Source organism: Fulmarus glacialis, unplaced genomic scaffold (assembly GCF_000690835.1).
Source record: "Fulmarus glacialis isolate BGI_N327 unplaced genomic scaffold, ASM69083v1 scaffold37983, whole genome shotgun sequence".
Classification (NCBI taxonomy): domain Eukaryota; kingdom Metazoa; phylum Chordata; class Aves; order Procellariiformes; family Procellariidae; genus Fulmarus; species Fulmarus glacialis.
The window spans coordinates 112-15,965 of NW_009201667.1; the positions used below are offsets into that span (position 1 = coordinate 112).

The following is a 15,854-nucleotide window of genomic DNA, read 5'->3' on the forward strand; positions in this document are numbered from 1 at the left end:
ACAGGGATCAGGGGACTCTGCTCTGTGGTTGTGCAGGGCCTGAGTCCCCTGGGGCTGATGGCTGCCTTGACCTGTTGCCTGCCGGTCTGAGGGCTCTGCTAGTCCTAGGCCTGATCCCCAGGGGGCTGAGGGTTCCACGGGCCTGCTGAGCAGAGCACAGGAAGGTCCATAAGTATTGGGTGAAAGGGTATTAGATGTGTCTGCTGAGAAATTCCGTAGTAGATCATTGGGTTGCATTATGTCAGTTGTCTCAGTGTCAGTTTAAGACAGTTTGGCTCAGCACTCTTAACCGCTTTTGACTTACTTTGTTGGGGCTGATGACATGTTCACTCAAAACCTTATGTTCCTACCAGCATTTCTTCTAATTTCAGCAGCTGTTCAAAGCACAGGGAATGAGTGCTACTTCACATTCATATCCTTGTCGAACTTATTGGGCAGAAAGAGCGCAGCTCTTTTCCTTTCCCCTTAATACCATATTCTTTCCGCTGCTATGCCAGGGTCATTGACTTAGTGGTGTATCTATTAGCTGTGTTCCAGACACGCTGACTTGCGTTTTCTCTCTTGGTAGCAATTGTTTGTTTCGGGCCCTCGGTGACCAGCTTGAGGGGCACTCGCGGAACCACCTCAGACATCGCCAGGAAACAGTGGATTACATGATAAATCAGCGGGAGGATTTTGAGCCTTTTGTGGAGGATGATGTGCCCTTTGAGAAACACGGTATGGTCTCCATAGGACACTAATGGAAGGGGTTATTGTGTAATGTGATTGCATCTCATTTGAGCACCTTCCCACTAAACAGTTCTTCATCCCAGAACTATGTTAGGTCTCCTCTCTGGTTTTTAGAAACAGTGAGTTTACATTTCTCTCTGTTATATTTCTGTAGAAAGACGAGCTATTAAGCTTGTATTAATTTTGTCGTGGAAATTGTTTAAATGTAGGAGAAACTTGGAGAAGGAAAGAGAGGCAAAAAAAGGCAAGGAGTAAAAATTTGGTGTTTTCAAAAGGAAGTTGCAAAAATTGTCTAGCTCTCCGTGAATACTGGTGGGTGTTGAGTGGCTGATTTCTTTGGGTTTCTTTTTCTCCTTGACACTTGATATTTTGTAGTGGTAACCCAGGGGAAGATCCAAAGCAGAGACCAATACAGCCTTTGTTCTAACAGCTTCGAGGATGTGCCAAGTACCATGCAGGTGATGCATGAAAGCAGTTTGGTCATTTAGTATGTGGCACTCTTCCTTCCGCGCTAACGCAGAGCTGACAGCCTTGCATAATCTAAGGGTGTACTGCATTTTTTAGAGGTTTCTGTGGTCGTTTAAGGTGCATTAACTTCTGTCGCTGCCAAATTCTTGCCTCAGCAGTCACTGTTTCACAGTTGGGATTTCCTTTCCAGAATTTCTTGGGCTTGTGTTGAAATTTTGTTACTCGCTATCCCTCCAACTACGTTTCCAACTCTTTTGAATGTTTTTTCCTTTAGTTACCAATTTGGCGAAGCCTGGTACCTTTGCTGGCAATGATGCTATTGTGGCCTTTGCAAGGAACAATCAAATGAATGTGGTTATTCATCAGCTTAATGCTCCACTGTGGCAGGTGAGAAACAAAACTTCGATAATTTGGCCTAATTTTTAGCTGATGAATACAAACAGCGTTGAAACTTCCTGATCTATTAAAAGAGAGCAGTCGGTAGCCATAGTTAGCTGGACATGGTGTAAAGCTGTGCTTGCTTTTTCAGCCTTGAAGGAAAACACTTCAGATTTCAGCTGGGAGGAGAGGGAATGAAAGAAAACAATGAATGCATGAAAGATAAGTATGCGGAGACTGAGCAGCATGTTTTAGTTTGGTTTTAAGCTACTAGCCTCATTGATATGTTTCTCTCTCCTGAAGATCAGACTACATATGAGGTGATTTTTCTGACAGGAATTTGAGTCAGGCTTAAGGAAACCTGTATGATAAGGTTCAGGAATATGGAAGTGAAGGTATATCAGGGCAGTCCCTGCAGTGTGTTGGAATGAAGCTCCATCAATTCTGCATGGGATTTGGAATGAGAAGGTTTCTGACAATTGGAGAAGTGAGGTTCTGGACTGGGCAGAAGAGGGAGGAAGTTTTAAAACCTTAAGGCGGTGTTTAATCAGCTTCTGGAAAGGACTGTGTGTATGGCTTCCTCTGACAGTAGGACCCTGGAACAAGTAATCCATCAGGTCCCTCCTACTCTCTTTTTTTGTTGTTTTTCTGTGGCATGTCCACACTGGAATGGGTCCACGCTCAATCTCTGCCAGTTCATTGAGCAAGTGAGAACCTGTATTCAAGTCAGGATTGTTTCTGGCCCCAATTTACAGACAGAACCAATGAAATACGTAGATTAAACATGGCAATAAAGATAAAAGACCAGATGAAAGCTGTCAGTGGTGTCTTAAATACATTTGAAACAGTGTCAGGTGGATTCCTGAACCCAAACAAGTTTAAACCTTTATTTATATGGCAGCCATGAGCAGTAAGACAGCTAACCTACATATTTCAAAAAAAAAAAAAAGTGTACCTGACAATTACACAAATGAATGGGAATACTAAACTGCTTGACCTGCGAGAGCGTACAGAGGTAATGACCCTGCAGGAGAGTTCATGGGGGTGCTGTTCATGTTTTGTTACTGTTTTGAACCGGATACTCACCTCAGTGTACTTAACTCTTACCGATATTTTGTATATCTCTCGAAAACCTTAAACTCTTTTTCCCCATTCATTGACATTTCCAGGGTTGTAAATACAGAGTTTGTGGTGAGGTTCTGTTTTGCCTGAGTGTAGTCTTGTTAGTGAAAGGTTGTCTTACGCTCTTGAGAATGGCGTAAGTAAAGAGAGCTGTTAAGAGTTGTAACATAAGGAGTCTCCAACCCACACAGAGGATACATCAGGGCGTCAAATAATGTAGGGGATCACAACATGGTGACAATGTTAGCAAGTTGCTAGACTTGACTAGCCCAGGACACCCTTCTTCTTAATTTTCTGTACATCTACATACCTTTTTTCCCTCTCTCTGCTTTGGAGCCCCAGCAAAATTTTAGATTAGATTCCAAAGAGAGCATTTCCAGAGAGGCAGATCAACAAGGTGCTTAAAGCAGATGGTGTGAATATCTTCTTTGGTCCCCACTCTAAAGAAGATGGTGAGTTATCCTTTAATTTTAAGAGAACCATTTGTATCCACTGCAGCTAAGGTGGAAAAATGTGAGCAGAAGTGTTCAGGACCTCCAGCTGTTTCTCAAGCTTTGGGCTAATCAAAAGCTCTTTGGAGGTGGGCATCTCTGCATGGACTATTCAGGGCTTTAAACACCCTTTACCATTTTTGGTAATGACTGTAAATGTAGAACTTCAAGTTAGCTCAGATGTATAGGTTATTTTATTGGCTTTTTGGATGACTGCTTACATTTTTTCAGTGTTTTTGCCTTTTTTTATCTGCAGCTATCTGTGAAGAGAGCATGCAAAAAGAGGCTGCACCACTGAAAGCTAAACTGGCTAATTTTCAGAATAATCTTTCAAGAGCTTTGGGATTCATCAGATACCTATTTAGGCTCTGGCAGAGGAGAAATGTTGAAAATAAATCTTACTCAGATCCAACATGTTGAATAACTTAATAGGATAAAAGGCAAGAGTTAAGTATAACCAAGTGTTGAGTTGGAACTTAAAGGTGAACAAGTGTGAAGTAGATGAATGGAGAGTGTCTGTTGTGAAATCTGAAGTCATTAGTCAAACAAAACACAAGCAACACAAACTGCAGACGTGGTTGAAAAGTGACTTGGTGTAAATTCTATAAGTTGGGATAAGCTGATTCAAAGATGTGACAGGATTGGGAAATTCTGGAGCCCTAAAGCAAGCATTTCTTGTCGTTTACTTACTGATGTCTTCTCCAGGAAAGGTGTCAGATCTTTGAACTCTGGCTTGACAGGTAAGCAAAGGAGATCTGCAAATGCAGTGTAATTTTCTGCACTCCTTGCAAGAGTTGGGAATGTTGTGTGGCTTTTAGCTAATATTTTGAGACACTGATGATTGGGATAGGAATTATTCTTGCATCAGTACAGATAATACTCAGAGCAGGAATTTTCTACTGAAATTGCTGTACTTGGTGCTGACAAAGCAAAGGAACATTTGGTTCTTAACGGTGCTCCTGAATGGAGTTAATACATTTTCATAGTTTGGCTTTATTTCTATTAGTCTTTCTTTTAAAAACAAAACATATACACTTTGAATGCTAACTGTTAAAACAGCATCTTGTCCCAGCTGCGGAACAAAACTTACTCGGCGTGACTGTTTCCACTGTGGTCATAACTTGAATGGACTCTTTTTTCCTCACGTTTGAGGGGAAAAAGACATTGTATCCTCAGTGGGAGCTGTCACTGAAATTGGGTCAGAAAGATGATCAGAAAACGAATAGCTTCTGTGGAAAGTTTAGAAAATAGTTTTGAGCTTTCCACTGGAATATTTCCATACCATGTTTTGTTTGTTTTGACCCAACGTTGTGTATCTGGGTTTCAAACGTTATCCTTGAGAGAGAAGCTCTGTTGTTACTGTAGGCACATCTGGATTATTAGGTCACCTCTTCCTGTTTAAAGATGCTTCAGTAGCTACGTACTTTGCTTCCGATCACAGTGTTTATCATTGCTTCAAAAAAATAATACTTTGAAAAATACGATGCTGAAGTTGATTCCAAGTCCTCATTTGCAATTTATTTGTTTCATTTAGATTCGGGGCACAGACAAAAACAATGTGAGGGAACTTCATATTGCATATCGTTATGGAGAGCACTATGACAGTGTGAGGAGAATCAATGACAATTCTGAAGCTCCAGCGTATCTTCAGATGGAGGTTGGTTATGACAGAATGACCTGAGTCAGCTGTGGGTGATAAATAAAACAGATGAATGTTACTGGTTGATTTCCTTTCTCATTTGCATTGAGACTGAGAGAAGAGTTTGGTCCCTGTGTCATGCTGGGGATAGAAAAGCCCCTAAGGTCATTGTAACTAGTGCTGCCTGCTCTCTTGAGACCGGCTGTGAAGTGTTTAAATTACTGGGCTGAAAATCAATCCCAAATCTGATGCTGTGATGTGGGCTGTAGATGTCTTGAAGCAACCTCATCTAAATTACATACTCATGCACTTCGAATGCAAAAACAAAGGGAAGGGAGGAAGGAGATGGAAATGCAACAGCTGGATACAGTAGTCCTCTTCATATCTCTCTTTCTCGTGTAAAAGAGTAAGCTATGCTGTCCTTGAGGTTCTCTGCACACAACTGTATAATGTGTGATATTGTAAAAAAATCAATACTTAATTTCACAAGCCAGTGATTGTTTATTGGTATACATATCTTGTAGTATGTGAGAATTTGCTCAGTAGTGTATGAGTCATGGGAAATGTTGATGATGATGGAAGTTACACAATTTGCAAGATGCTTTGGCACAGGATATTTCTGAGAAAAGCATGCTATAATAATTATATTTATTATGACGTCAGATTTTTTTTACTGCATATGATCAAATTGCTGCATGTGCTTGTGATCTGCTGGGCTTTGCTTTTCTTGCAGATGCTTTGCAGAAATGATTCGAGTAAGGAGGAGGAAGTGAAGCCTCAGAAGGGTGACTCTGAAGATGAGATTGAAGATGAAATGGAAGATGCTATACAAAAAGTGTGTAATGCAACTGGATGTTCAGTAAGTATCGAGTAGCTTTTTTATGCTTAATGTTCAAACCTTCTTGATACATGAACGTAGCCTTGGGAAAAATTCTGAAAAGTATTCATCTTGGACAATTTCAGTACCACAGCCACAAATCAGGATGGTTTTCATCCTAGACTCAACCCTTAAATGCAGATGAAATATGCACTCTGTGTGGATACCTGATAATTTTGGAAGGTTTGTCTTGCAATCTCTCAGAAAATTTACTTTGAAACAAATTCTGTAAAATTTTAAAACCTTTGAGGATGTCTGTGGTTGAACATCCCAAATGACTAGATACCCTGTGAATCTTAGCTGTTGTCACTGGGTAGCCTATGTGGTTCCGGCGGATTGCTGCAGAACATTCCTTTGTTTTGTGCAAATGTATAGAACAGAAAGGGTCAAGAGTGAAACAGTTAAACTGAAACAGCATATTCCTTTTTCCTGATACCTTCAGGATTTTAAGATTTTCTCCCTCACCTTTTTCAGAAATGGAATACAGGCTAATTGAAAGGTCATAAAAGCAGACAGCAGCCCCCTCTCAGTGGTGCAGATGGTTGTTAAATGAATGTATGTCAGTGATTTGAACTCTCTTCAGTGTTATCTTTCTCCTCTTGTGGACAGGACATTGATTTAGTAAGCCAGATTCTGGAAGTGGAAGACTACAATATAGAATCTGCAATATTTGCCATCTTTCAAGTGAATGAAGTGGAAAGAATCAGTAAGTACACAGAGTTTGTCACCTGGTGCTTCAGAAGAATGCTGTCTGACGTTAGTGTTCACTGTAAACAGCAGTTCAACAGGGACAGTAGCGGTTGAAGCTTGCTGTTGGCTGTGCTGCTGCCTCAGCCTGTCTATGCTCAGGAAGGTTATTAGTGAGGGCAGATTCAATCCAGCTTCCAAAAAATACACTTCCCAGGAAGTCTGGAAGAAGGAAATAGCTGACACTGAGACCGCTTCTGGGTAGAGTGTGTCTGAGGAAAATCTCTGTTGTTGGTAGGTACTGAGGAGCAGTGTGATCCCCAGAACAAAGATCAGAAGTCGTGTAGCAGGACTCTGCGGGAAGAAAACAGAACCGGTTCAAGAATCTTTGGAAATCAGAGTTTGCATCAAGATGAAATAGAAAACAACAAAAGACAGGCTAGGTCCGATGAAGAGAATCGAGCTAGCAGAAACACAAAGGTACGTGAAGGGTGGTTTGGCACTGATTTACACGTCCATTAACAATTCAGGGAGTGCTTAGGATTGCTTAATCAACAACTATTTTTTCCTTTGAATTAAAAAAAGCTTCCCCTTCCCAGATTTTGTTGCTGCTACAGCTGTGACTTCTCTGATACAAACATTTAGTAGGGACGTGTGGTACTGTTCCCAAAATGACACAAAATAAAGTCCAGATAAGTAGTTTGGAATAAACATTCTCTGGCAGCTGCTTTGACATCTGCTTGTCTCCTTTCCAGTGTATTATTTTTCCCCAACTGAGCACAAAACATGTGTTTTCAACTTTGTGTTTTCATCCCCCCCTTTCAGGTATCTAAAAAACAAAAGAAGGAACAGCAGCGGCTAGAGAAGAAGAAGCGGCAGGAAGAAAGGCACCGACAAAAGGTCTTGGCCAACAAGAGTAACTGTGCAGATAGCAGTAGGAGAGAGACTGACTCAAACAACCACATCACCTTGGTGAAGGCCATGGCAGCTCTAAACATATGACTGAATGTGTTCTGAGTGCTCTGGTGAGAAAACCAAATAAAACTGACGAAGACAAAACTCCCCTTAGGAAATTTCCAAGCACCCATTGTTATCTTAAAACCTGTTTCTGCGGAGATCTCTAAGCACACATGAATTTCCTGTTTCTTCGGTTGTGGGACGAACAATTATTCGGTAAATCTGCATCAACCTGTGTGTGAGAAGAGTTGTTTGAACTTAACAAAAAGTAGAGACTTGTTTTTATAATTTTGGAGGTAGATGAAGGTGAGAACCTTTTCTTCACACAGCAATGTCAGATTTGCTTTGAGACATCTTGATGTGCTTAGATTATTTTTTTTTACAGAAACTTTTTACTGGGTTATGCTTGGAGGAGCTTTATTTTACCTTGCTGTCAGGGAAAGCTTAACAGTTCTCAACTCAGGAACATGACCCTTTTTTTTTTCTATTTAAGTTTAAATAAAGTAAGGGAACAGAATCCCAGAATCCTTTCCAAAGCGAAGTGTGTCAGCCAACACTGTATCAAACATGAGATTCCTCTTTTTTTTCCCATGCAAGAACGCAGTGATAAGTTTTAATCTAACTGGAACTCCTTGTGGTTTTGCACTAGGCTGTTTCAGAAGTGATAAATACATGAAGGGAGAATGGGATTGCTGCATCCATGCTTGCTTCTTGCTGAAGTTTGAGATCAGCTTGTTTGCTAGCTGCTGAGACCTTTAGAGGAAGGAAAAAAAAAAAAAACCAAAACAGTGGACTCGTGAGACCGCAGAGCCAATTCATCCGATCTGGTGAAGTCTAATGAGGTAGTAAAATGCAATATGAGCAGGCATGAGACTTCTGTTGAGTGTTGTTACTTGGACATCTGGAATCTCATCTCTTTTGCCATATTCTGGAGCTTTTGAGCTACTCCAGAGCTTTAGTCCAAGCCAGGAACTTGATAGTTTTTAGTCTCCAAATGAAATTAGTATAGCCAAAGGATCAAGAATCCTGGGAACAAGCTTCCAAGTAGCAGTGATCACTGGGAACCCTGCCTACTTCACTCTTCATAAATCAAGCTTTTTCCAGGGTAGGATTTTTTCATCTTAAATTCCTCTTCGGTAAGGTCACCAAGTACCGTAGAATGTACAGCTTGAATCCTGTGATGCTTTCCACTATAGGGCTGGGAATTTGAATCAAGGTGTAAGGACTGTGGGACTTGGCCCTTGATTTATGGCTTGCAGTGTTTAAGCTTCACTCAGGTTTTTGGACTTGTATCAAGCACTAAGCTTGAAGAAAGCACATGTGTGCTTATGCACACAATAGATATCAGGAGACACCTCATCAGTCAGGGCAGAGACGAAATAGGTTTCTTGAAAGTAAGGAACATTGCTTTTGAAAAAATGCTATACGTTCTTTGAAGTTTCCAAATCGGCATGGAAATATAAATGCCTTTTTTGACTGAATTGCCAAGATCTGAGCTAGTACTTTTTCATATGCTCTACTACTGTTTATCAAGAGCATTTGAAGAATAAAAAGAAAGGAGCTCTACTTTTGAGTACTGGTGGTGTAGGAGAACAGCTTTAACGCTGATGAAGAAGTTACTTTGGTTCCTGTAATGAGCGTGGTGGAAATAAAAAGTAATACAAAGCAGCTCTTACACTTTATGGTGGGACATGGTGTCTGGCAAGTGAAGCAGCATGTTACGTGCTGCTCTCAGTGCTAGTGGTAGGCATGAGTAACCGCTGTAGAGGGAAATCTGAGTAGTATTTGTAGGTAGGATAAGCCTTGAATTCACAGTACTATTCTTAAAGTGAAAAATTACTTTGGTAAAATCCAGTTTATGCCAACCTTAGATAGCCTGTTAGCAATGTTGCCTCCTGAAATTCTTTTTCCCCAATACAGTCACTTTTACAGTAGTGGAAAGAATGGCATGTCATAGCTTAATTGGGAGAAAGTGCAAGTCACTCCACCGGTGTGATGAGTTGAAGACAGCGGGCATAGCAAGGTAGTTCAGGGAAACGTGTCACCTTTGTCTTGCCCAGCCGCATTTAGATTTGCAAGTTTGAAAAGATAGTAAGAATTTGGAGTTGTACACTACGATTAAGATGTTTGATCTTAATGAATTGCTTTTTTGTCTTCCTGAGCCAGAGCTGATACGGGGATTATTGTTGCTTCAAGCCTGGGCTGCGAAGGGAGTTGTCTTGTAGCCAGCAGACAGGAAGCTGAGCTTCTGTAGGTGTGAAGGGAAAACCTAACCTCATCCTGTCCAGGATGAACAGGCAGGCCTGCAACAGCAACATGTCTTAAATAGGAGGGAGAGAGGCTGACCTTCAGCTAATGGCCTCTGATACCTGTACCAAATATGTGGCTGAGAACACTTTCATTTCCAAGTGTAATATGATTAAAACAAACTCTTAATGTGCTGGGCTCGTAAGTCTTGTTAGAGCAGTCAAATTCTCTTTATTTTTGCCAGGATAGCTTTGTACCTGCACAAACATTTTGTATCCAAGGATGTTAAAACTTTCATTTTGTCTGTTTCAGATTTTTCCTTTAGCTGTTGAAATTTCCACCTGCCCTTACGATGTGTATTTTTTCTAGGGAATCATTATGCAGGGTTCCTCAGGGAACTCACTTTGATGCAGAGAATTTGCTTTTTGAACAGGTTGTGGATTTTCCTTGCAGGAGGAAGGGACGTGAGAAACAAGAGAAGAGAAACATCGTGATTCATAGCTCATGTTTACTCTTTGGTGGAGCTAACTGCGCTTCGTAATATGCGGTCATAGGACAATAAGCACTGCACGCTCCCTTGGTATTTGAGGAGGATTACTGTTTGTTACTAGCTGCTAGCTTACGTCTTTGAGGGTCACAAGCGGGCAGTGGGCCAGGAGCGTGCTTTGACTGCTGCTGGACCGGCAGGGTCACTGTCAGCCTCTTGAAGGTGAGTACGCAGCAGGACAATGTAGAAAGCTGCTTTCCCTGCATCCTGTTTACCACCATCGTCTTCCCCAGACTTATTTTTTCCAAATCCTACTCCTGCAGGTAAGGAGTTCAGCTGAACTGGAAGTTTTAAGCCTGTAGCCAGGTTCTGTCTGATGTCCATAAACGTGTCTTGGCCTGGCTGTGTACGGGAGGGCCTTTCTGCTTGTGCTACTCAGTTTCTGGTGTACCTTGTTCCTTCTTGGAGGGCTGCCTTCTCGTTTATTTATTGAGCTTCGCCTCATCTGCAGTGCCTGAACAGCAGCAGAAGTCACGTCATCTGTGGTATCCACATCTGCGGTGCTCTCAGGAGGCGCCTTCCTTTTCTGTTGGAGTCTGTTGAAACTGCATGAGAGTTTTCTTCTCCTTTCCCCCTCAGGACTCTCAGCGGAGCACCTGCTTCTGTTACCAAACCAAACCTCCTCTGGTTTTGGATGCTGAGTGCAATAAAGGTTGCAAAGATATGCCAGCTGAACTGTGCGAATGGAGTTGTGTGTATGGGGTGTGCTGTGGGTTAAAGGCAAAACTTTCAGGTTAATTTAAGAGTCTGCACAACCTGGACCCTTCCTGGGGACGCGATCTGGCTGCTGCGGTGTACGTTCACCTGCTGGCTTTCACGAGCTTCAGAAACTGCAGAAAAGGAGGGAGATTGTGCAGGAAGAATGACCCATACTCCAGTGTTGTACAAAATGGAGATGGTTTATGCTTATGTTGAGCTGTGTGATCTCTCCTTGCTGCTGCCTGGAGCAGAGGCCGTTTGCAGGCACAAACCTTAGAGGGCAGCATCAGCTTCATCAGCTCCGTCCCAGCTCTCTCCTCTCATCCCAAAGCCCTTGAGTGGCACCAGAAAATGAGCAAAATGAGAAATGAGTGTTCTGGAGTTATAGCACGTTTGCTGTAGGAAGCGTGAGGAAGGGGTAGGGATGTTGTTCGTGATGAAATGCTTAATGGAGTCAGGCAGGAGCCCTCGACACTGAAGTGAAACTCAAAGAAAATACTCTTAAAGCGTGTTTAGTGTAGGACCCCCTGCTCTGAAGGCGTGCAGAACGCATCTCTGGAGAGAGCGTTAAAACTGGAGGTGCCTCCATCGAGGCCCTGGTGTGAGGGGCCTCGTTAGGCTAATTGTGGGTTGTGTGCAGCTGTGGTGGAGAAGAGGTGGCTGCAGGGAGCTGCGGCCTCAGGAGACCTGCCCGGCTGGCTCCAGCCCCGCGAGGACTTGGTGGAGATGGGGTGCAAGAAGGAGCCACCCCAAACCCCTGAGACCACCACCACACTCCTCCATGGCTTTAGTGAGTGTTAATTGCTTAAATACTCGTTAGGAGCGGGATGGGGCTGTGTTGCAGCTAAGGTCCCTGAGGGGAGCTGGGTTTGGAGCTTGGTTTGGGGTAGGGGCGCAGCAGCTGCTCACTGTTTCTATTGATCTTTTTTTTTCTCCAAAGCTCTTAAGATTTACCGGTTGGCTGCTAAAATGTCACTTCTGGTAAATGTTTTCTAAGAAAAAGATGCAAAACTGTGCATGCATAAATACTTACTTCAGAAAATCAGCCGTGAAGCTCCGCGCTGCCTCCTACCCCTTCCACCATCGATTCTCGAAACAGGAACAGGACGCTGGATGTGCTTTACAAATTGCCTTTGAAAAGTTATTTTTATTTGCAGGGATTCCCCTGTTTTTATGATTTATTTAATCGCGGGGAGCAGGCTTTCCCTGTGCACTGGCTCCGGGGAAGGGCGCTGGATGCCTTTTTGGTGCCTCCGGACCGTGCCATGCCCCACCTGGCCGCAGGGAAGGCAAAAACCCCACAATTTTGACCGTTTCCATCAGGTTTTGAGCCCGGCGTGTCTAGCAGGAGGGAGTTGGACCCTTGCACAGAACGTTGGGGTAATTCTCGTAAGAGTTGCGGTAGGTCCTGGCTGTCCTTTGGAAGCACTCTGCTGCCTGCCTGTCACACTCACAGCTCTGTCTTTGGCACCAATTCCCAGATCCTGGAAGAAAATTTGGGGTGATGGCATCAGGTGAAGGGTGCTAGAGTCAGGGGATGTCTTTTGGACCGTCCCTGCGGTGTATGCAGCCCCCTGTGTTGAGTTTGGGGTGTCTTGGGTCATCCTCCTCTTACCTCTGGTGCCCGGAGCTACCTGGCTACAAACCATGCATGGCCCTGGGGGGACCATTTAATTTACTTTATCTACCTATGTATGTTAGATATTTCCTTTGGTCGCAGGGAAGTGCTTTGTTTTTATCCACTCGCCATGAAACAACACTGTTTGCTCTGCGGAAATAGGGGTGGCAGTGCCAGGTCCCCATCCAAGATGGGAGGGTCACCTCAAACCCTCTATTTGGCCTCTACAGAAGGGCAAGCCCCCTCCTTTGGGAGGTCTCCAACCTCTAAACTTCACCATAGTCCTAGCAAAAAAACATTTGCCCTATTCCTGGCACTTTTCCCTCATTTCCACCCCCTTCCCAGCAAGTGGTTTCCAAGCCAGGGTGGTCTAAAGGACATCTTGGAAGAGAGGTCCCCCGAGAGCGTGGATGGTTGTGCCTTCCCACTCGGGGCTTTCACGCCGCGCCGTCTCTTACCGCAGATTATCTGGCTTCCCAGGGCGGAGTATTTGTATGTGATCAGTTTGGGATTGCAGACAGAGAAAGACAGCTTCTTGTAGCAGCAGTCGTGGGCATGGCAGCACCTGGGAGCGCAAGAGTTGTGGTCAGGGCAGGATGGGGAGCGGTGGGGACGATACTACGGTAGTGAACATGGTGCGCAGCCCCCATGAGAAACGTCTTGCGTTTGTGCCCAGGTTAGGTGCACGGTCTTGCAACAGCCTTGTTCTCAGCATTGGCCCTGCTGTGAGAATGATGGAGGGTGACTCACGCCTTTCAGGCATCATCAGCACAGCTCTAATTGCTTTTCCATTTCTCTGCTGCAGCAATGTTGCAGAACACCTAATGGCTGCTTTCAGTTAGCCCAGGTGGTAGCTGGATCCTGATGCATTTCTGCCCAACGCTACAAAGGCAGAAGAAACACCAACGCGCATCAGCTACTGCTACTAAGCTACTTCTAAAGAGGTGTTAAGGACGAGCAATGATTTTTGCATTGCTATGTCAGCTCCCAGGAGCAGGGGCAAGCACTCCCTTCGTACCCAGGGAGAGGGAGGTGGGGAGGGCTGGGGGCTCCCACTCTGTCCTCACCAGATCCCGACTTACCAGTCGGTCACATCCACTGGCTGTTTGGATCCCCCCAAGCCGCAGTAGCAGCCGTAACCGACGTAGGACAGCGGCGATTTCCCGGTCTTGTGCTTAATCATTGAACCGAACTGAATCACGTGGCAGCCGGCGGGGGCCAGCCCTGCAACTGGAGATGGGGGGTTAGGAGCACCAGGAAAAGCAACCTCCCGTCCCACCCCTCTGTAGCAAAAACGAGCATTTTCACCCTCCGCAACTTTATTGTTTATGGATAGAAATTGTGAGCACCAGGCTTTCCCCACCACCTCGTCCAGCGGGGTGAGAGCTGTCGCGGGGGGTACTCACGGCAGAGGAGCAGCAAGAAGAGCTTCATGTCTGGCGGTGGCAGCTCCGCTGTTTGGGTGAGCCCAAGGTGCTGTCGGTCGCACCTTTTATGGCCACCGTGTACCCACTTGGCAGGGCCCCTCCTCTGGAGAACCCAAAGCTGGCAAATATTGACAATCCTCTCTATATCGGTTCCGCTACGTTTGCGAGCCTCTCTCGGCATTGGCAGAGGCCCCGGCTACGGGATGCCCTACGCTGGGGGAGCCCTTTGCAGGGGAGGTTTCGGTCGACTGGGACGAGTGGGGCAGACTGGGGTTGAGTCTGTGCACAGCTCTGGGTATCTCAGCATCCCAATGCCTCCCTGAGCAAAATGGGAGAACTTGAGGGAGAACGGGAACCACTTTGTTCCTGGATGACTATTAGTTTTTTGATGTCTTGGTTAGAAAACACCATTCCGTATCTTACTGTTTCCATTGTGACTTACCTGGGCAGGGAGAAAACGCAGCCAGTGCAAAGCATCCTCTGCTTCTGACTTACCAAAGTGGGTGAGATGCAGTGCCGTGAGCCGAGGAAGGTCCAGTGGTCCTCCAGGACGGGCTGCGGCTGAAGGTAGGGCCAAGCAAAGGCCCCGTGTGCTGGTTTTCTTGTTAGTGGGAGCTTGTCAGTGCCCAGGTGCTCCTTGTGTATGGGGATGCTCCATCGCTTTCCCTGTATGCACTGGGCGCTGCGCATAGTCTTGCTCTCAAAACGGAGCAGGCAATGCCCACAGACCATTGCACGAGGTGTCTGGTTCACCTTTATGTAGAAGCTAAATAATGCAAGAAACGGTAAGGAAAAAAAATGCAAGTAGTGTGTAATGGAAGGGTAAAAATAGAGGATGGTTTTGTTGTTTGCCTGGAGAGAATCTCTAATTAACTAGGTGATGTCGAACAATCATTTTAGCATTTTTCTTCTGGCAGAGATTGCAGGTGCATAGTGCTCTGCACTGCTTTGCGGGGAACCCCGACATGGGCAGGCACTGAGCCAGGGGGAGGAAATCCCCCCATCGCTGATAGGGAAACTGAGGCAGGGAACAAGGGTGCGACTTGCGTGGAAATGGGAGAGATGGTGAGAAAAGAGAACTCGGGTCAGGGCCTCAGCAAAATCTCTTCCCCCCTCTGGCACGTGCCATTTGCTTTGTCAGCTCTCCGGGCCAATTTAAGTAGACCCCTGGGATGGCGGCAAGTTAATTAGCTGAACTGGGGCTTGTAATAAATCAAGGTTTTCTGAGTCTGCAGCCAGTTTTTATCACTGGGGAATAAGGTATATTTTTGTGCATCAACCGGCTGAGCTTCCAGGGGAAAGACCATCCGCCCCAACTCCTCTACCAGCGGCAGGTTTGCAGTAGCCCTTCTCCAAATGTGCAATAAGACCCCCCGGGGCCGAACACCTCCTGGGAGGATGTGGATTTTGTTCTTCTTTCGCGGTATGCAAAACACAACTTTTGCAGCCCAATTTATTGCACTGTACCGAGGGGGTGTAGTATCTGAGCCAACACATCGGCACTTGGAGCTCCGTGTGAACGGATTCGTACAGCCAGACGTCCAAGCAGAAAAATACATAGGTAGTTAAAAGTCACCCAGAATTTAAACAGGGGGAGTGTGTTCTAGCTCATCTTGGCTTGCGTGATTGCCCCTCTCCCATCTCGGCGAGTTTGATCCTTGATTTACACCTTGCAAACAGCAGCTGTTGGGCGAAGGGCTGCCCGCTCCTTCCTCATCTCCCACAGGACTAAACCTGCTGGGCGAGGAGGGTGGTAGAGCTTGATGCCAGGGTTATAGCTGGAGGGAAGCATTTCTGATTTAAGGAATATTTCCTGGTGCCGTTAACTTCAGCTTTGGGGCAAGCCAGGGTGGCAATTAGAGCTACCGATGCCCCGGGCCCCTGGGGAAATAGCGTTTCCTTGCTGTTTCTGTGGCCATATTTCATTGCTGAGCCCCACGGGGGTTTGCAGCACTGAGACCTCCTGGG

General features: G+C 45.1%; 2 protein-coding genes across 3 annotated transcripts; one reads left to right on the top strand and one right to left on the bottom strand.

Moving 5' to 3' along the window:
* Positions 1-569: 569 nt before the first annotated feature.
* On the top strand, positions 570-7,459 carry OTUD3 (OTU deubiquitinase 3). 2 transcript variants are annotated; one of them, XM_009574017.1, is made up of 7 exons: positions 570-717; positions 1,472-1,584; positions 4,723-4,845; positions 5,561-5,686; positions 6,314-6,410; positions 6,690-6,871; positions 7,217-7,459. In XM_009574017.1, exons 1-7 carry the CDS (start codon positions 654-656, stop codon positions 7,391-7,393), a joined length of 882 nt encoding a protein of 293 aa, XP_009572312.1. In that variant the 5' UTR covers positions 570-653; the 3' UTR covers positions 7,394-7,459. The 2 variants fall into 2 exon arrangements, with proteins under 2 accessions (XP_009572312.1, XP_009572313.1); XM_009574018.1 differs by having other exon boundaries at positions 576-717; positions 4,723-4,844; positions 5,554-5,686; positions 7,217-7,393.
* Positions 7,460-12,182: 4,723 nt separating this feature from the next.
* Positions 12,183-13,893, bottom strand: LOC104074046 (group IIE secretory phospholipase A2-like). Its single transcript, XM_009574019.1, has 4 exons — positions 13,866-13,893; positions 13,542-13,689; positions 12,918-13,024; positions 12,183-12,325 (listed from the first exon to the last, which is right to left on the bottom strand). The coding sequence occupies exons 1-4, from the start codon at positions 13,891-13,893 to the stop codon at positions 12,183-12,185; spliced, it is 426 nt and encodes a 141-aa protein (XP_009572314.1).
* Positions 13,894-15,854: the final 1,961 nt, after the last annotated feature.